At 35.6% G+C, this 19608-nt stretch overlaps 1 protein-coding gene across 2 annotated transcripts in view; it reads left to right on the forward strand.

Moving 5' to 3' along the window:
• GXYLT1 (glucoside xylosyltransferase 1) overlaps window positions 1-19608 on the forward strand; it is a 77153-nt gene that overhangs the window by 46460 nt on the left and 11085 nt on the right. For both annotated transcript variants that reach the window (XM_034936020.3, XM_034936021.3), the window contains 4 exons: window positions 2730-2855; window positions 6360-6611; window positions 14478-14601; window positions 14895-15067. In XM_034936020.3, coding sequence (XP_034791911.1) covers window positions 2730-2855; window positions 6360-6611; window positions 14478-14601; window positions 14895-15067 — 675 coding nt within the window. The remainder of the gene's footprint in view (window positions 1-2729; window positions 2856-6359; window positions 6612-14477; window positions 14602-14894; window positions 15068-19608) is intronic.

Below are 19608 nucleotides of genomic sequence, written 5' to 3' on the forward strand. Positions count from 1 at the left end.
TTATCCATTCATCTAATTTTTTTTCAAAGCTTTTAACTTCTTTGCCATTGGTTCGAATTTCCTCCTGTAGCTCGGAGTAGTTTGATCTTCTGAAGCCTTCTTCTCTCAACTTGTCAAAGTCATTCTCCGTCTAGCTTTGTTCCATTGCTGGTGAGGAGCTGCATTCCTTTGGAGGAGGAGAGGCGCTGTGATTTTTAGAGTTTCCAGTTTTTCTGCTCTGTTTTTTTCCCCATCTTTGTGGTTTTATCTACCTTTGGTCTTTGATGATGGTGACGTACAGAGGGGTTTTTGGTGTGGATGTCCTTTCTGTTTGTTAGTTTTCCTTCTACCAGACAGGACCCTCAGCTGCAGGTCTGTTGGAGTTTGGAGTTTGCTAGAGGTCCACTGCAGACCCTGTTTGCCTGGGTATCAGCAGCAGTGGCTGCAGAACAGCAGATATTGGTGAACCGCAAATGCTGCTGCCTGATGGTTCCTTTGGAAGTTTTGTCTCAGAGGAGTACCTGGCCGTATGAGGTGTCAGTCCGCCCCTGCAGTGGGGTGCCTTCCAGTTAGGCTACTCGGGGTTCAGGGACCCACTTGAGGAGGCTGTCTGCCCGTTCTCACATCTGAAGCTTCGTGCTGGGAGAACCACTACTCTCTTCAAAGCGGTCAGAGAGGGACATTTAAGTCTGCAGAGGTTACTGCTGTCTTTTTGTTTGTCTGTGCCCTGCCCCCAGAGGTGGAGCCTAAAGAGGCAGGCAGGCCTCCTTGAGCTGTGGTGGGCTCCACCCAGTTCGAGCTTCCTGGCCACTTTGTTTACCTAATCAAACAACTAACTCGGCAATGGCAGACGCCCCTCCCGCAGCCTGGCTGTCGCCTTGCAGTTTGATCTCGGACTGCTGCGCTAGCAGTGAGCCACACTCTGTGGGCATAGAACCCTCTGAGCCAGGTGAGGGATATAATCTCCTGGTGTGCCGTTTTTTAAGCCCATTGGAAAAGCGCAGTATTAGGGTGGGAGTGACTCGATTTTCCAAGTGCTGTCTGTCACCCCTTTCTTTGACTAGGAAAGGGAATTCCCTGACCCCTTGCTCTTCCCGGGTGAGGCGATGCCTTGCTGTGGTTCGGCTTGCTCACGGTGCGCTGCACCCACTGTCCTGCACCTACTGTCTGGCACTCCCCAGTGAGATGAACCCGGTACCTCAGTTGGAAATGCAGAAATCACCCGTCTTCTGCGTTGCTGACGCTGAGAGCTGTCGACCAAAGCTGTTCCTATTCGGCCATCTTGGCTCCTCCCTGGATTGTTTTTTTAAAATATTGAGGAATTAATCTTGTCCTAGGGGTTAAGAGAATAGTAATAGACTGCTGCCAATTTTGGAAATCTTTGAAAATATAATAGAAAAGTAAAACAGTTATTGCATTATCTTAGGTGCAGCCTCTGTGTTGTGTTTACACCTGGCTGAATTATTGTTTGTGTAACATATACTATATTTTTCAACTTAGTTTTCCTTTGACTGTAATAATCACTGAGAATGTTTGGTTTTGCTTTTGATGAAAGAATATCAAATATTTTATGGAACATGCTTTTAGTACATGAAAGCACTATTATATGTTAAATGAAAGTGACTAAGATTTTATTTTGAAGTTGGTATTGAAAAGATCTTTAAGTGATTAATAAGTGGAGCAGGGAAATGACAGTGCTAGTATTTTACAATAATTAGTAGATAGCTGGTTGTGGTGGCATGCACCTGTAGTACCAGCTACTTGGGAGGCCTGAGGTGGAAGGATCACCCAAGCCTGGGAAGTCAAGGCTGCAGTGAACCATAATCATGTTACTGCACTTCAGCCCAGTCTGGGTGACAGAGTGAGACCTTGTCTCAAAACAATAATAAAATAAAATAATCAGAGACACCAAAGCAGAGTGTTGGAAGTAAAGGCATTCCCTTAAACTATATTGGAAGATATTAGTGTTTTAGAAATGACTTAAACACTATCATAATTCAAAAGAGATCTTATTCAGCCTGTACATAAACTACTTAGTTTTTTCCCCCCCCATAGATTGTTTCTTAATGCTCCTCAGGAAATTTGAATCAGTAATTCTGTTGAAATAAGAATGAGAGATAATACTTAAACTGAATTAGAAACAATTCAGTATCTTGAAATGCATTTAGGGTACTAAGTGTAAACATGTTCATCATAGATTTTCAGATACATTTTGCTTTTTGTAATAATTTTTTAAAAATTGGCATTGGCTATGTATCAGAATATTATCAGAAATATTTAGGCATATTAAAGCTATGCATTGATGGACAAATATTTTTTAACTAGTTTCATATTTGGTCTGACTTTGAATGTAAGCATCTTTCATATCGTATATATGGTGGTAATAATATTAGTGCTTAATTTTTCTGATTTTAGCTTGTTAATGGATTAAGAGAATTTACACATTAGGTAAAGTTGAGGAAGACAAACTTGCGAGGGTCTTTCACCTTTCTGATTTTGGGAGTTGGACCCTGATAACTTTCATTATGCTTCAGATCTTAATGGGGAAGTCTGGGATCTAATTTTGATTTTTAGATTTTAAATGAAAACAAATACAGTGGTGGAACAGAAGAATCTTTCCTTTAATTTTACAGCATAAAATGTATATTATCTTAATTTTTAGCTCTTTTGTTTTATAATCTGTTGTTTTATGATTTTACAGAGAAAATTCAGAGTGAAACTAAACAGTTTTTTTTTTTTAATTGTTTTAGCTTGACAACTGGTCATTTCTACAAACATTTAATTATACGTTATACCCCATAACCTTTCCAAGTGAGAATGCAGCAGAGTGGAAAAAACTCTTTAAACCATGTGCTTCGCAGAGATTGTTCTTGCCGGTAAGTTTTTTCCCCTAGTGTCTTTTTTTTTTTTTTTTTTAAATTTGAACCTTACTTTTACACATGAGTCTCTGAAGAGTTACATATAATTCCAGTTAAATAATTAAATTAATAAATAGAAATCAATGCATGTACTATCTTCCTTTGGAACATGAAAAAATATTCCTGTGGAACAAGTAAAATAAAAACCCCTGTTAAGAATGAAAAATTTTTAGTAATTTCTGTTGAGATACCAGTTTAATATATTCAGTTGCGGTGAACTCTTTTATCTGTAACAAGGAATAGAGGTTGCCAGGTCTTAATGGAGCCAAGTCTGTTGCCAGCAGAAATGCGGTGGCGTTATCACCTTCAACTTGTAGGCAGCATTTAGAGTTTGAGAAATGAGGTAGAGTGCTTCATTAAATAGCAATTTGTGGCTTATACCAAGCCAATTTATCTATTGTAACTGATACTTAAACAGAAACAAATTTAAGGCATATGAACTCAAAGGGAAAATGGGAACTATTTATTCAGTGGGGCTGTTCTTTGGTAATGTTCTATGATGATAAACCTTGATTTTTTTTTCTTTTTTATATACAAATGTTCTGAAGCAAGGTTACCTCTTTCATTTTGATTTGATTTTACCCAGTTTTAAAATTCACAGTAGTTGTTTAGACCATTATGATATTTAAATACTTACAGTTTTGCAGCTGAAATACATGGAGAATACTTATGGTAGAAATACTGAATTTAAGAAGCACACAAGGTTCCGGAAATTATATAAATTATGGGGAAGAACCTTCAGTTACTTCTTATTGCTAAGTGGATTAAGGGAATTCCTAGCTTATTAAGAATATGGTTTATTGAATCCAGGATATCTGTAAGATTAAGTTATAATATTGATAAAAAAGTCAGTCTAACCAGTATGTTTGTTGCTCTGCCCTAAAAAGTTATATCCTAGGATCTTTCTCTTCTCTTCCATTGTAAAAAGCACACAAATAAGGGATTAAGATTGGTTAAAAAAAAAAAGTTTTAGATACTTCACGTAGGTTTTGTACGTTTTTGAAATAAGTTTTATATTGAATGACTGCAGTGTCAGTCATTTAATTAATATGTGAGTGCCTAGTTTTTGTCAGTCATCTATACTGAAATGCTGGGTATATAGGAATGAATAGAACACACAGGTTTCCTCTTTTCATAGAGCTTGTTGTCTGATGTGGGAGACAGACATTAAATAATCACACAAATAATATTGAAAAAACAATAAGAGATGAAAGAAAGACGTGAGGTTTTGGCCATTTCTCTGCCATTTTGTTATGGTACTTTATTAACACTTGGCACCATGGCACTTTGTTAACACTTTATTAACAAGTTTAATTGTTGATGTTGTTACATGAAATTTGCCAGATCATTTAATGATGTAATCTAGTTAAATCCCTAAATGGAATTTTAAGTACAAGAACTACTTGAAACCTGTCAAATTGACCTCATACTTTATTGTTAATTCTAATCGTTTTAACCAGATTTAAGTAAATTGGTGCTTTATTTTTTTATAGTGATAAACTTTTTTGCTGAGTTTCTCTTCCTTTAAAATAGATGCATGAAAAGAACTAATGTAAACTGTGCCAATGCCTTTTTCAACTGAAAGGAATCAGAACTATACATAGGTGATTATTATTTAACCATGTCTGATTTCCAGCTGGTAGTGGCTCCCAGCATTGAACGTGAAGCTTTATGCAGCTTCTTCCTACTCTGCTAAGAATATAGTAATCTGTAAACAGATGTGACACAGATGTAGAATGTTGCTATTAAAAACAATTCTAACTCCACCACCCCTCAAAAAAGTGAGATAGACATACAGACTCCACCCAGCCCCCTCCCCCAACACCTTTTTTTTTTTTTTGAGACAGAGTCTTGCTCTATTGCCTAGTCTGGAGTGTACTGGCGCAGTCTTGGCTCACTGCAACCTCTGCCTCTCAGGCTAAAGCGGTTCTCCTGCCCCAGCCTCCCGAGTAGCTTGGATTACAGGCATGCGCCACCACACCTGGCTAATTTTTGTATTTTTAGTAGAGACAGCGTTTTGCCATATTGGTCAGGCTGGTCTCGAAGCCCTGACCTCAGGCGATCTGCCCGCCTCAGCCTCCCAAAGTGCTAGGATTACAGGCGTGAGCCACCATGCCTGGCCACAGATTCCCTTTTAGTTGAGGTCTTTGACCAAGTGAACCTTCCCTACTCAGGCCCTGCAGTCAACCATCAGATTTTTTTGCCCAGCCTGATATTAAATCAGCTGATAGTGAGATAAGGGAGGAATGAGGTGATTTCGGCCTAGTAGCTGCTCATTAAGGTGATGGCTTTAGTTGCAGGAAGAAGTAGCAGCTTTGAAAAGTAGCAGAACTAGGATCAAGCTCCTATTATGTCTTAACTAAAAAGGTTTAGATTCACCTATTTATTGAATCTTACTAATAGACCAGGATAGGCGGTAAATTTAAATTTGTAGGAGTTAGAACCTAAAGTTCATGGGTAAGGCAGAAATGAAAAATTATCCTTGAGTGGGCACAGTGGCTCGTGCCTGTAATCCTAGCACTTGGGGAGGCTGAGATGGGTGAATCATTTGAGGTCAGGAGTTTAAGACCAGCTTGGCCAAGATGGTGAAACCCCATCTCTACTAAAAATATGAAAAATTAGCCGGGTGTGGTGATGCATGCCTGTAATCCCAGTTACTCAGGAGGCTGAGGCAGGAGAATGCCTAGAACCCAGGAGGTAGAGGTTGCAGTGAGTTGAGATCACACTACTACACTCCAGCCTGGGTGACAGAGTGAGACTCTGTCTCAAAAAAAAAAAAAAAAAAAATGAAAAATAATAATAATTATCCTTAAAATTCCCCAGGGAAGGCACATGTTGAAGATTTATCTCTTAGAAAGTGCAACATAGCCAGTCTTTCTGGCTTTACCCTAAAGTCAAGCCTTTACCCTTGCTAGGTGCACATTTGCTTTGATTCGTTGGGACACAACCTAGAAATAAACGTATGGACTCTGAATCTGGATTGCCTGGGTTCCAATTTGGCTCTACCACTTACTAGTTGAAACTGAAGTGATGTAAAGATGCCAGTGTTACAGGCCAAGGGGAATAAGTTCAGAAAATCTTTATTTGTATTGGTTTATTTCTGTATTTATCTCAGGAAATTAGGATTCAAGATATAAATTTACCTAAGTTAATGTTATTATCCATTATGAAAAACATTTCCTCCCTGATCTTTGAAGATTTCATATTATTCTCTCAATTTTTATAATTGAGTATTTTGTTTTGGTTTGTTTTCATATCTTCTCTGAAAGTTAATATGAAGGTTAGCATAGTATCTTTATATATATGCTATTGTTAAAAATGACAGATTTAGGAAAGATTACCTTAAAATAAAATAATATAAATTAGCTAATCTCTTAGGTGTATCTTACACAATTAGAGGTGCTTTTATGTTTCTTTTTAAAATAGAATTATAGTTAATCATTCAAATATCTCTCCTTGTAGTTAATCCTGAAAGAAGTTGACTCACTATTGTATGTCGACACTGATATCCTTTTTTTACGACCAGTTGATGATATTTGGTCTTTACTAAAGAAATTTAATTCCACACAAATTGCTGCAATGGCACCAGAACATGAGGAACCTCGAATAGGATGGTATAATCGCTTTGCTAGGCATCCATATTATGGAAAAACTGGAGTAAACTCTGGAGTTATGTTGATGAACATGACTCGAATGAGAAGGAAGTATTTCAAGGTAAGTCACTAATACAGATAGTTGTTAACATTTCTCTAAAAACCTTCTAAATTGTTTTTAATAAAACTAAATTTTATTAAAAACTAAATTGAACTATAAAGAATTTTTCTATTTAGAATAATCTAGAACATTAGAAGAATATAGAGATCTAGATTTATCTAGAAGTGTGTTCATATTATTCTGTTTAACAGAGCATTACAATAGGCCAAACCAGATGACATGACAATGAAGTAAAATAACAATGCCCTAAGTAGTGAACATCTTCTCCCTAGATTGCCATTCCAGGAAGCAGATGTTATTTTGTAGTTGTACATTCATAGAATACATAGAATCTAAATTATGATATACCTTAGGGACAACATGGAGTTGCAGTTAAGAGCATAGACTCTGCAACCTGTTTGTTCTCACCCGTAAAATGGAAATGATAGCACTACCAATGTCTTGGGACTTTTGTGAGGAGTAAATGAGTTAGAACAGTGGCTGACACATAGTAAATGTTAGCTATTATGGTGTTATTGGAAGTTAACTTAAAAAATTCCTGCGTGTTTCCAGTCTTTCAAATTGTGGGGTCAGTAGAAAAGTCAGACTATTTAAATTCTCTAAATGTGCATTTAGACTTCATCAGTATGTACTAATATTTACCAGTTTCATGTAGATTAGTTGTATATCTAAGTTGCAAGTCACTGTAGTTTGCTTGCTCTGGAATCAGACTGGCTTTCTGTGTAGCTTTGCCTCCTGTGCAGTACTTAACTACTAGCCATTTAGTTAACTTTTAAGTATGAATTCTCTCAGCTGAATAAGATAATAAACAGACTTAACTAAGTTAATTTAAAAGAGATCTGTTGAAAATTCTTAATAGAGCCTGGCAGGAAGTAAGCAGTAAAATGTTAGCTAAAAACAGTGACTTCTGAGCAAACACTATACCCTCTAGGAGTATAGAGTTACTGTTTATTCCTTTATATCTCATTAGGACTAAATTAAACATTAAGGGATATCATGTCTTTTGTGATATATGTGTACATTTATATGTATGTATTTTTGTCATGTGTTTTTCATATGGTATCTGGTGGAATGGAGTTTATTCTTTCTACATGTCTGATTTAAGTCTTTTCCTCACTTGGAACTGTTTCCTCTTACCTTTGGTATAGGCAGCAGTACTGCTGTAGCCATTACCATGTGCCAACACTTCAGTCTTAGAAGTCTGACAGCTATTACCTGTCACTCGTCTATTCTGTTGATCTTAAACTTAGTTTTCTTTTTTTAGCTTTCCCTTTTCTGAATCTTTTTAAAATTCTGATTTAAATTTAGTTTTGTCTCCCACAACTGATTGCATTAATAAGCCCAGTGTTAGGTAACCTCCGCTCTTGTTTAACAGAGAACATCTCTCTTTGGTTACCAAGTTTGTTATTCTGTCTTGAATTTTTAAATTTCATGTACTGTAAAGTTTTACTAAATATAGTAAAACTAAGATAGTAACATGATTGTTATTTTCTGATTGTTAGACTGTGCACAGTGATCTTATACCAGAAGATGGTGCTGTAAGATTATCTGCAAAAAAAAATGTGACTTCTCAATAACTGCATTTGAAATTTATGAAATTAATAGAAGTTTAGTGTTGCAAAGAACTATAGAGATAATATAACACCATTTGATTACAACTTAAAAATAGCTATATAGTTCAAATCCATTGTTTTTAAAATTATTTTGTTCTTATTTTACTTTTTTGTAGAGAACAGTCTCTACAGAAAAAGAGTTGCCCAGGCTGGTCTTGAACTCCTGGCCTCATGTGATCCTCCCACCTCAAACCCCCAAAGTGCTGGGTTTATAGGCGTGAGCCACTGCGCTTGGCCAGATTTACTGTTTTTAACTTACCTATTACTTATTTAAATATCATTCATAAATAATAGTTTCTCCCTTTCCCTTTTTCTTTTTTTTTCTGTGACATGTTCTAAGCTACCTAGAGGTGTAGTTATGGGAGTTGGAATAATTTCTAAACTTTCAAACCTTTTTTTCTTCTGCACATTAATGACTGTGAAAAAAAACACAAGATGATTGGTTGTATGTTAATTTGGCAGGTATAATTTACTTCACACCTACTATTCCTGTGTTACAAACAACCCTGTTCTTGCTCCTTGGGAACATACTCAGATTTGCTTTGTTTTCAAATATTTTATTAGGATTGTCGAGATGGTCCTGCAAAATTTATTGATTGTTAATTCCTTTTCTCATATATTTTTATTTTTCTTGATCTCTATATCTATAGCAAAACATTGTCTTGGTTTTTCCTACCAGTTTTACAGTTTCTAGCACAGATCTTAAATTTTAGAAATTTAGCAATATAACTGAGTTACTTATAATCGCTTTCCAAACTGTTTTATACAGATCCACGACTGTTGCTTCATGGTTCTTAACCCATGTACAGCCACAATAAAAATTTAGGACAAAGGTCATAGTTTATTTATTTGCCTTGCTGTCACCTGGTTCTTACCACTTGTGGCTGTTCATTTCGAACCTGGTGTATTATAGTTATGTATATTAAAAAGTTAAAATAGGGCCAGGTGTGGTGGCTCACAGCTGTAATTCCAAGACTTTGGGAGACCGAGGTGGGTGGATCACTTGAGGCCAGGAGTGTGAGACCAGTCTGACCAACACAGTGAAACCCCATCTCTACTAAAAATAGAAAAAATGAGCTGTGCATGGTGGTGCATGCCTGTATTCCCAGCTACTTGGGAGGCTGAGACAGAATTGCTTGAACCAGGGAGGCAGAGTTGCAGTGAGCTGATATTGGGCCACTGCACTCCAGCCTGAGCTACAGAGTGACAAATGTGAGTGAGACTCTGTCTCAAAAGAAAAAAAAAATTAAAAAATTTAAATTCAAATAATTTAATAATGAAATAATTATTTAATTAAATATATATTTAATTAATGAAATAATTATTAAATTATATATTTAATTTAATGAAATAATTATTAAATTAAATATATATTTAATTTAATGAAATAATTATTAAATTAAATTAATTTAAATAAATATTAAATACAACTTTTTAAAAATCATAATTTTTAATCTCATAATTGTATATTTGCTAGATAATGAATAACATTGGTTAAATGATTACATTCTATTTTGCAGTATCGTATTTGCAGTGTTGAATCCCTATTAGGGTATTTATTTTCTCTCCTTCTAAAAAATGTATTACTGTATTTCTTAACCTTTTCCTGTTTATTAGAGAAAAACCAAAGAGTATAAATTAGACATGGTGGGAATTTTTTCTTTGTTTACTCTGCCCTTTTCAGCTTTCTATATATTACTTTGTAGAGTATTTTTTGTCTGTTTGCTCCACCTACTGAGGGCAGGATGTGTCTTTTATACAGTTTTATATTAAGAATATTTAGCACGGTGTCTGACATAAAGTAGCAACTTGATAGATAATTGCTAGCAAAGGAGAGTCAGATGAAGGTTTTAGAAACTAGGCCATTAATGAATTGAAAAATACTGGAAAAGGGAACACTTTGTATGAAGTAGATACAATGCTTTTACATATTTGTAAGATGTATGTGATAAAGAGTTTTCTTGTGTTAGTACATAGCTTATGAGAGCAGAATAACAACAACGAACATCTTGCCAAAGGGGTGGAACTTTTTAAAGTGAAGTAACTAATCTTTGGGAATTGATGAGTTCCCACTTTTTTGTTGGAGCATAATGTGAATGCTCTTTAATTTTGTATGTATGTATAGGACAGGCTGATAATGACAGTCCATTCATTTTTAAAGCATGCTTAATTCAAAAAATGAAACTAATTGATCTTGATGTAACATACATGTATTTGGTCATAGGTTTGCTACATTTTGTAAAATTAGAACTACAGTTTTCTGTTTTAAATGTTATGAAACTAAATTGTGCTTATAAAGATTCAAAAAAGTAATTTTATGTAGAATGAAAAGACAGGTCTCCCCTTGACATATCTCTTCACACTTTCATGCCTCCACCCAGAGTGACACTATAAACTTGGCTATGTGTTCTTTTAAAAAGTGCATTTTGAGGCTGGGTGCAGTGGCTCATGCCTGTAATCCCAGCACTTTGGGAGGCCGAGGCAGGTGGATCACTTGAGGTCAGGAGTCCTAGACCAGCCTGGCTAATATGGTGAAACCCCATCTCTACTAAAAATACAAAAATTAGCCAGGCATGATGGCAGGTGCCTGTAATTCCAGCTACTCGGGAGCCTGAGGCATGAGAATCACTTGAACCCAGAAGGTGGAGGTTGCAGTGAGCCAAGATTGCGCCACTGCACTCCAGCCTGGGCGACAGAGTGAGACTCTGTCTCAAAAAAAAAAAAAAAGTATTTTGAAACAAGCATAGGTGTGCATTAGCATTTAGATATAGGATTCTTTTATACATCTTCAGCTTTTTTCATTTAGTAAATATATAGTTGACTGACTTCTATGTCATTACACATAATCACATTTTTAATGTGTGTATGATGTGGAGAATGGATGATTTTATTTTCTTTTTTTGTGTGTACCTAGTATGGATATGTAGTTGTATGGCTGAAAATATATTTTAAAATTCGTATTTTCTTGACTATACTACCGGTGTGGTTAAAAATCTTTTCTTATAATTTGTAGCCGTTTCTGTTTCTTCTTTTGTGAATGGCTGCTTGCCCATATCCTTTGCCCACTTCTTGGTTTTCTCTTTCTTATTGACTTGAACTCCTTTTATATGTAATACCTCTTTATTAAACTCATTTCTCATAGCTTTTCATTGGTTGTCTTGGATAATCTAGGTTATATCATTAGCAAATAATACTAGCGTTATCGCTTCTTTTCCAAATAGTTTTCTAATGGGACTTTTTTCTTTAAGGTTTTTTTCCCTTTTTATTTTTTTCCTAAGACTGCAGTGAACTCTTAATTTTGTATTTCATTGATGCTCTTTGAATAGGTACATTTCTTGTAAGATATATATTCAAATATATATATTTGATTTATATTGGTTTTTATAATTTAAATATGTATCTGTATTTCTGTGTATATTTGAATAGATAGAATCACATGAAGACTTTAACATGGTGTTGTACAAGGGCTCCACCAGTTCTGTCTGTTGAAAGTGTTCCTGGTTTTTGTCCTTGTGTAATTGATATTTTTCTTTTCAGATCCTAAGAATATTTCCTTAACATACTCAATGACTTATTTCTAAGAGTTATCTTTTCAAATTGTTTCCTTAAGTAAAACTTGTTTTAGTCATTTTCCAGATTAAAAAAAATTCTGATTATAATTACTATTTACTGTGTTCTAAGAAATTTCACACAAGGATAATAATGCAGTTGTAGCCCATCAATTTAAGTATGTGGATTTTTTTTTTCATGAATTCTGGCCTTCTCTTTTTTAAAGGATAGATTGTTTATATCGTCACTGAATTTAATATAAATTATAAAATGACTTATAACAATGTTTCTCAAACTATGGCAAAAGATTAATTTTTAAAAAATTTTCAGTATGTTATGAGCCAATACTTTTGTAAAAGAGAGATTACTAGAGAAATATATTAAGTACACATAAAACGGTTAACTTGCTGTAAAAGTTTCTAAATCTTACTCTTAATTTCTATACTTAATTACTTAATCTTATTGAGGACATAGAAAAAATTTACATAGTAGCACACTATGTGAACTGCTGTGAACTGCACTATGAAGAATACTGGTTTTTACTCTGGATAGTCCCCGAGTCACATAGATCTAAAAGGCCCGGTATTCACTTCTACCCCTTCCAACACCAAGTTCTCATTGGACTCAGTTTCTTGCTTCCTTAAGTATTTAACTTTGGGTTTTCAAATAACAAGTTTTGAGCATTAAGAAAAAAGCATTACATTGAGTATCTGAAAAAGCACTAAATTCAGTATCTTTTTTATTTTAAAAAAGCATAAAATATAAATTGATAGATTATTAGTATTATATTTTTATCTCATTTCAAAAGGCAGCATTGTGCTTAATGGCTAAACAGTAGGAGCTTTCCAGTTAAAATGAAGATAAGGATATCTATTAATATTACCATAACTTTTTTTTTTTTGAGACAGGGTCTCATTCTGTTAGCCATGCCGGAGTGCAGTGGCACAATCTTGGCTCACTGCAAACCTCCACCTCCCAGGCTCAAGTGATCCTCCCACCTCAGCCTTCCAGGTAGCTGGGACCACAGGCGTGTACCACCATGCGTGACTAGTTTTTTGTACTTTTGGTACAGGGTTTCACCATGTTGCCCAGGCTTGTCTCGAGCTCCTGAACTCAACTGATCAGCATGCCTCGGCCTCCCAAAGTGCCGGGATTACAGGCGTGAGCCGCTGTGCCTGACATCATAACTATTAAGTAATATTTAAATAGTGGTTCTCAGCATGGAGGAATAACAAGCCCCCATATTAGACAAATGAAAGAAATAGGTATAAAAATTAGATAGGATGTAGAATTATTATTTGCATGACATATTTATATCCCTGGAAAACCTCAACCTATTAAAACTACTATAAACATTAAGGATATATAGTTAATTTGGCTGAGTTGAAAATTAAAATACAGAAATTGCTGCTTTTAAAAGGAGAGTCAAACCATTTACTGTGCTGGCTGACTCCAGGGGTTCTTTCTCAAGTAGCGTAGTATGGTCTCCTCCTGAAAACAGTGTTGATATGCCAATTAGTTGATATCCAAGAATAGGAAAATACTTTTGTTAGCAGAGTTGTAATTCTGATAGCAAAGCTTACAGTTGTTAAAATGGGTTGGGTGAATCTGTCAGCTCTTCAGTAGTATGAGAGGCATCAGGAGACTAGGGTCTCTTTCTTGGAGTGCAGTCTTAATATTGCCAAAGATGCCAGTCCTAACTTGCCTCCCTCTGGGATGGTGAGAGTTTATGGGACTGCATACATCTGCTAGACTGGACCCAGTTATTTTCCTCAGCAAATCTTCTTTGACTTTATATGTCATTCATGGTGCCTCTTTACAGAATTCTTTGCTTGCGTTTTCTAATGTACAAATAGCTACCTTTTAGAATATAAAATGGAAGACCCTCAAAAGAAATAGCATACATAGGAACAAACTTGAAAGAAATTGGCAGGATATATACATGTATATATACACACACGTATTATATATATATGTTTTAAATTTAATAAGATAAATGAACACTTAAATAAGTAGAAAGATACACTATGTTTTTGGATAGGAAAATCCATCATAAAAAGGCCAGTTCTCTGTGAGAATTTTTTACTACAAGTAGACACAAAACTCATACATTTCTCCTTCTTTGTTGATCTTCCCCACTCCCTCTGCAGCCTTGATTTTTGTCAATCATATTGTTTTTTAGTGTTTAACTTAAGTTGTGTATGCATTTTTAAATTTGATTTATCAATTTCAAAATGATCTATTTGAACTGCCAATTATAGAAGTTAAGCAAATAAATCTGAGACTAATAGCCATCATGGTAAAAAATAATAATAGCTAACACTGAATATTTACCACGTGTCAGGTGCTATTCCAAGCACTTTAAATTTATATATTAACAATTTTAATCATCAACAACTCTGACGTAGGCACAGACATAGGTACCAAAACTATCTTCATTTTAAGATAAGGGCACAGTTACTTTCGCTTTCTTTCGTGACTTACTAGTTTTATCACTGCCACATACAACTTCCTTTTGTTATCTTCTGTTTTACTGTACAGCCCTTCTCACATTTAGGGTTAGAAATGTTACTCGATATTGTAAGGAGTTTGCATTTCTCTTTGTGGATTTGTAATGGTTGCTGTGGGAAGAATGAGGAACTGTCATCATGCTGCCATTTTAAGCCTGAAAGTCTGAAGCTCTTTTGAATGTTTTTATCAACAGAATGATATGACAACTGTACGACTACAATGGGGAGATATACTTATGCCATTGCTTAAAAAATACAAACTAAACATCACATGGGGTGATCAAGATCTATTGAATATCGTGTTTTTTCATAATCCAGGTAATTATTTAAATTCCTTTTATTTGCATTAAAAAATCACAGATAATACTTAGTGAAAAAGGAAAACATGCACTTATCTGATTCTGTCTTATATTAATTATTATTGCTATTTATGTTTAAGACGGAGTAAAACTTTCTTGAATTTTGCTTTAATTGGAAGAGATCTAAATGCCAAACATTTTTCATTAATTCTTACTTGTAAGAGCTGTATTTTTTAACTGAAAGTTTTGCATAATGTTACATCTGTGGAATTAGGGGTATTTGCTTCATTGTTTGGTCTTTTCTTTATGTAGAAAGCCTTTTTGTTTTTCCGTGTCAATGGAATTATCGACCAGATCATTGTATATATGGAAGCAATTGCCAAGAAGCAGAAGAAGAAGGAATCTTTATTCTTCATGGGAACAGAGGTGTTTACCATGACGATAAGCAACCAGCATTTAGAGCTGTTTATGAAGCACTGAGAAATGTAAGATTTGCCTTTCCTTTTTTTTAACTTTTTGTTTGAAAATACTTTCAAGCTAATGGTTAGTTTACAAAAATAGTACAAAGAATTTTTACACACACTCAGCCTCATCTGTTATTAACATTTTGCCTTATTTGCTTTGTCGTTGGTTTTCTCTCTACATTTTTTTTTCCTGAAAACAATGTAGTTGTTTTTTCAGAAAACTCAACTTATATTTGATTGTAAGTTGCATACATTAAGTTCTTTTACCCCTAAAAACTTCAGTTTTTTTTTTAAACTAAGAATAAGGACGCTCTCTTATTAACCACAGTACATATGTCAAGCTAGAAAATTTAATACTGATGGAATACATTAATCTGCCATCCATATGGCTTTACTCTCTTTTGATCTAGAACAGTTTCTCAGTCTTTGTCTTATATGACATTGGCATATTTGGACAATAGAGCCTCTTCACCCCTTTTTTTATTAGAATGTTCTTCATTTTGGCCTGTCTAATGTCTCCTTACGATTAAGTTCAGGATATACATGCCTGCTCAGAATTCTGTGTAGGTGGTGATGTGTGCTTCTCAGGCCCTCATAGTCATAGTCCCCTTTGTCTGCCCCTCACTGGTGATGTTGATTTTCATCAGTCAGTCAAAATGTCATTTATTTTCTCCACAGTGTAGTTATTTTTTCTCTTATAAGCAGCCTATGGGAAGAACCTTTTAAAATCATGTAAACATTCTGCTTCTCATTAAAATTTTCCTACAAGATTTAGCATCTATCGTTGGTTCTTGCCCAAAACAATCTTCACCATGTTATTTGCAAATTGATGATTGTTCAACAATAGCACTCCTTCCACATACATCATTTGACACTTGGCATGCATCTATAGGGAAGATCCCTCCCTTTTGCACATATATTGATGTTTATATAATCAGTATGAACCCTTTGATACTTATGTTCCTCCAATGATTTATAATTCATTTTTCCTTCTAATTATGTTGATGCTAAAGTTGTTCCAGGTATGGCCATTGGGAGCCCCATTGGCTACTTCTTGTGTCCCTTTGACATGTCCTCATCACTTTTTTTGAGTACCTCTTTTATTTTCTGTTCCAACAAAATATTCCAGGTTTATTTTATACTTTCCCTGCCCTACCGTTGAAATTAGTCATCTGTCAAAGGAGCTCTGGTTCCCTTTAGTAGGCTCTGGATATTAGGCATGTTTATTGCTACCAGGGTCTCATTGCTTTTGAGCTTTTTCAGTGGCAGAGCTAGGAAGTATAAGCGTGCACACATGATGTTAATGTGTTCACACCTGATTCTCTAATTCCATGCCATTCTTCCAAGGCTCTTCCTTGCTTCTACTCTATATTATATCTTCTTTCTTCCACAGTTAGAATCCTGACTTCTGTCATCAACACATTTTGTCATTTGCTTAATCTTACAATCATTTAAAATAATTTCAGAAATGTTCCATTCATACCATTGTCTCCACCCCCAAACCAGCTTACTAAAAATGGCTTAGGATTTGTTTTCAGTCTTTCCTCTTCCTCTCCCCTGCTCCCAGACAAGGGTGTGTACTCAATACTGTATTCAGAAGTTACTTGGATTAGTTCTTTTTTTCCGATCTTTCAGTGTGATTATTTTATTCATTTGAAATACAATTGGATTCATTAGTTTCCGTATGCTTTCAGTTTTAGCTTTTTTCCACTATCTTTGTTGATATAATTGCATTTTTTGATAGGAGGATATTAATATACTTCACAAAGTCAGAATAACATAAGGGTTTACTCAGATGTAACCTGTTATCTTAGCCCGTTTATCCTAACTGCCCCCTACCTTTATCGGGTACCAATTTCATTGTTTTCTGGTTTATCCTTCCTGTGTTTTTAATAAGATGAGCAGATGTATGTATGTTCTGTAATTTCCATTTTCTTACACAAAAGGTAGCTTAGTGTATATCTTCATTCATTCTTTGCTTTTTATATTTAAAATATTCTGGAGATATTTTCCTCAGTTTTTTTTTTTAAACTGTATGGTACTTTATGTATGTACCAGAGTTTATTCAACCATTCTCTATGTTTGGACATTTTGGTAGTTTCCAATAGCTTGAATTATGAATAATGCAGCAATGTACAGTTAGCTGTGTCATATATATATATTTGTATTGTTGGAAGGTGAATCTTCATGGTAAATTCCTAGAAGTGGGATTATTGGATTGAAATTATTACCTGTGTTCCTCCATGGGGATTGTTTGTATTCCTGACAATGATTTGTGAGACAGTCTGTTCCCCACATCCTCATCAACAGAGTATAGTATCAAGCTTTTAAAATTTTGTCATTCTGATGGGTGAGAAATGGTATCTTAGTGTAGTTTTAATTTGCATTTCTCTTACAAGTGAAGTTTAATCTTTTTATATATTTATGAAATATTTTTATATCTTTTTGGGGGGTGAATTTTCTTTTAAATATTTCTCCTATTCTTCTATAGTTTTTTAAAAATAACTAATGAAACATAATTTATATACCACAAAGTTCACCCATTTCAAATATATAATTCAGTAGCTTTTAGCATGTTTGCAGAATTGTACAACCATCATTATTACCATGAGGGCGTTTGGGCTTTCTTGCCCTCTCCTCCCTTTAATTGTTAAAAGTTCTTTGTATGTTAGGAATATTAGTACTTTTCCTGTGATATACATTGTGAATATTTTTCTACCAATTTGACTTATTTATGGTATTTGACGCCATTCAGTTTGTATAATATTTTTCATGTAATAAGTTTATCAATTTTTTTTTTTTTCACTGCTGGGTCTTGCTCTGTCACCCAGGCTGGAGTGCAGTGGCACAGTCTTGACTCATTGTAACCCCTGCCCCCTGGACTCAAGCGATCCTCCCACCTCAGCCTCCTAAGTAGCTGGTACTACAGGCACGTGCCACCACACTCAGCTAACATATGTATTTTTTATGGAGATGGGGATGTTGCTGTGTTTCTCAGGCTGGTCTTGAATTACCGAGCTGAAGCAGTCTGCCACCGTCAGCCTCCATAGTGGCTGAGATTACAGGCATGAGCCATCAAGCCCAGCCTCACCTTTTTTTTTTTTTTTTTTTTTTGAGGCAGGGTTATGCTCTTGTCACCCAGGCTGGAGTGCAGTAGTGTGATCACAGCTTACTGCAGCATTGACCTTCTGGATTCAGTTGATCCTCCCACAGCCTCCCAAATTTCTGGGACTACAGGTGCATGTCACCAGGCTTGGCTAATTTTTGTATTTTTTATAGAGATGAGGTTTTGCCATGTTGCTCAGGCTAGTCTTGAATTCCTGGGCTCAAGCAATCCTTGGCCTCCCAAAGTGCTGGGATTACCAGGATAACCCACCACACCTAGCCTAACACCCCCCTTTTTTTTTTTAAAGTTGTAATCAGCAAGCTTTTTCCAGTCTACACTTGGGTTACAGAACAGGTTATAGGATAATTCACCCATATGCTGTTTCATTTATTACATTCAGACCTTTGCTGTGTTTGGAATTTACTTACTCTTTTGTATTGGGTGAGGAATAGATACTATTTGACTCTTTTCCAAATGGCTATCCTTTTGTCTCTACACCATTTACTTAAGAATCTATCTTTGGCTGGGCGCAGTGGCTCATATCTGTAATCCTAGCACTTTGGGAGGCCAAGGTGGGCAAGCTCAGGAATTCAAGACCAGCTGAGGCAACTCCCTCAGCCCAGCAGTTTGAGACCAGCCTGGGCAGCATAGTGAGACTTTGTCTCTAAAAAATAAAATAAATTAAAAGGCTGTCTTTAACCAGAAGATTTCAGATACTGACATTATCATAAATTCCATTTGTAATTTCTGAATTTTCTGTTTTGTTCCATTGGTCAGTTCATTTGTACACTAATAGCACACTATTTTACTTATAAAGGCGCTTTGCTGTGTTTTAATATCTGATGGGGCTACTCCCTCTTTATAGCCTGTTTTTTTCAGTGTTTTCCTAGCTATTGTATATTTATTTTTCTATAAGTATCAACTCCATTAAAAAGTTAAAAACTTGTTGGTATTTTTAGGCCGGGCACAGTGGCTCACGCCTGTAATCTCAGCACTTTGGGAGGCTGAGGTGGGCGGATCACCTGAGGTCAGGAGTTCGAGACCAGCCTGGCCACCAAAGTGGTGAAACCCTGTCTCTACTAAAAATACAAAAATTAGCCAGGCATCATGGCACGTGCCTGTAATCCCAGCTACTTGGGAGGCTGAGGCAAGAGAATTGCTTGAACCTGGGATGTGGAGGTTTCAGTGAGCCAGGATCGCTCCATTGCACTACAGCCTGGGCAAAAGGAGCGAAACTTCATCTCAGAAAAATTGATATTTTTATTAGGAGTATATTAGCTTCGTATATTAACTTAGGGACTGCTAACGTTTTGATGGTGTTGAGACATCCTAACCAAGAACAAGAGCTGTCTTTACATTTGTCTTTTAGGAATGTTTTATAGCAAGCCTGTCCAACCTGTGGCCAGTGGGCCGCATGCAGCCCAGGATGACTTTGAACATGGCCCAACACAAGTTC

Source organism: Pan paniscus, chromosome 10, assembly GCF_029289425.2.
Source record: "Pan paniscus chromosome 10, NHGRI_mPanPan1-v2.0_pri, whole genome shotgun sequence".
In the NCBI taxonomy this organism is placed as follows: Eukaryota; Metazoa; Chordata; class Mammalia; order Primates; family Hominidae; genus Pan; species Pan paniscus.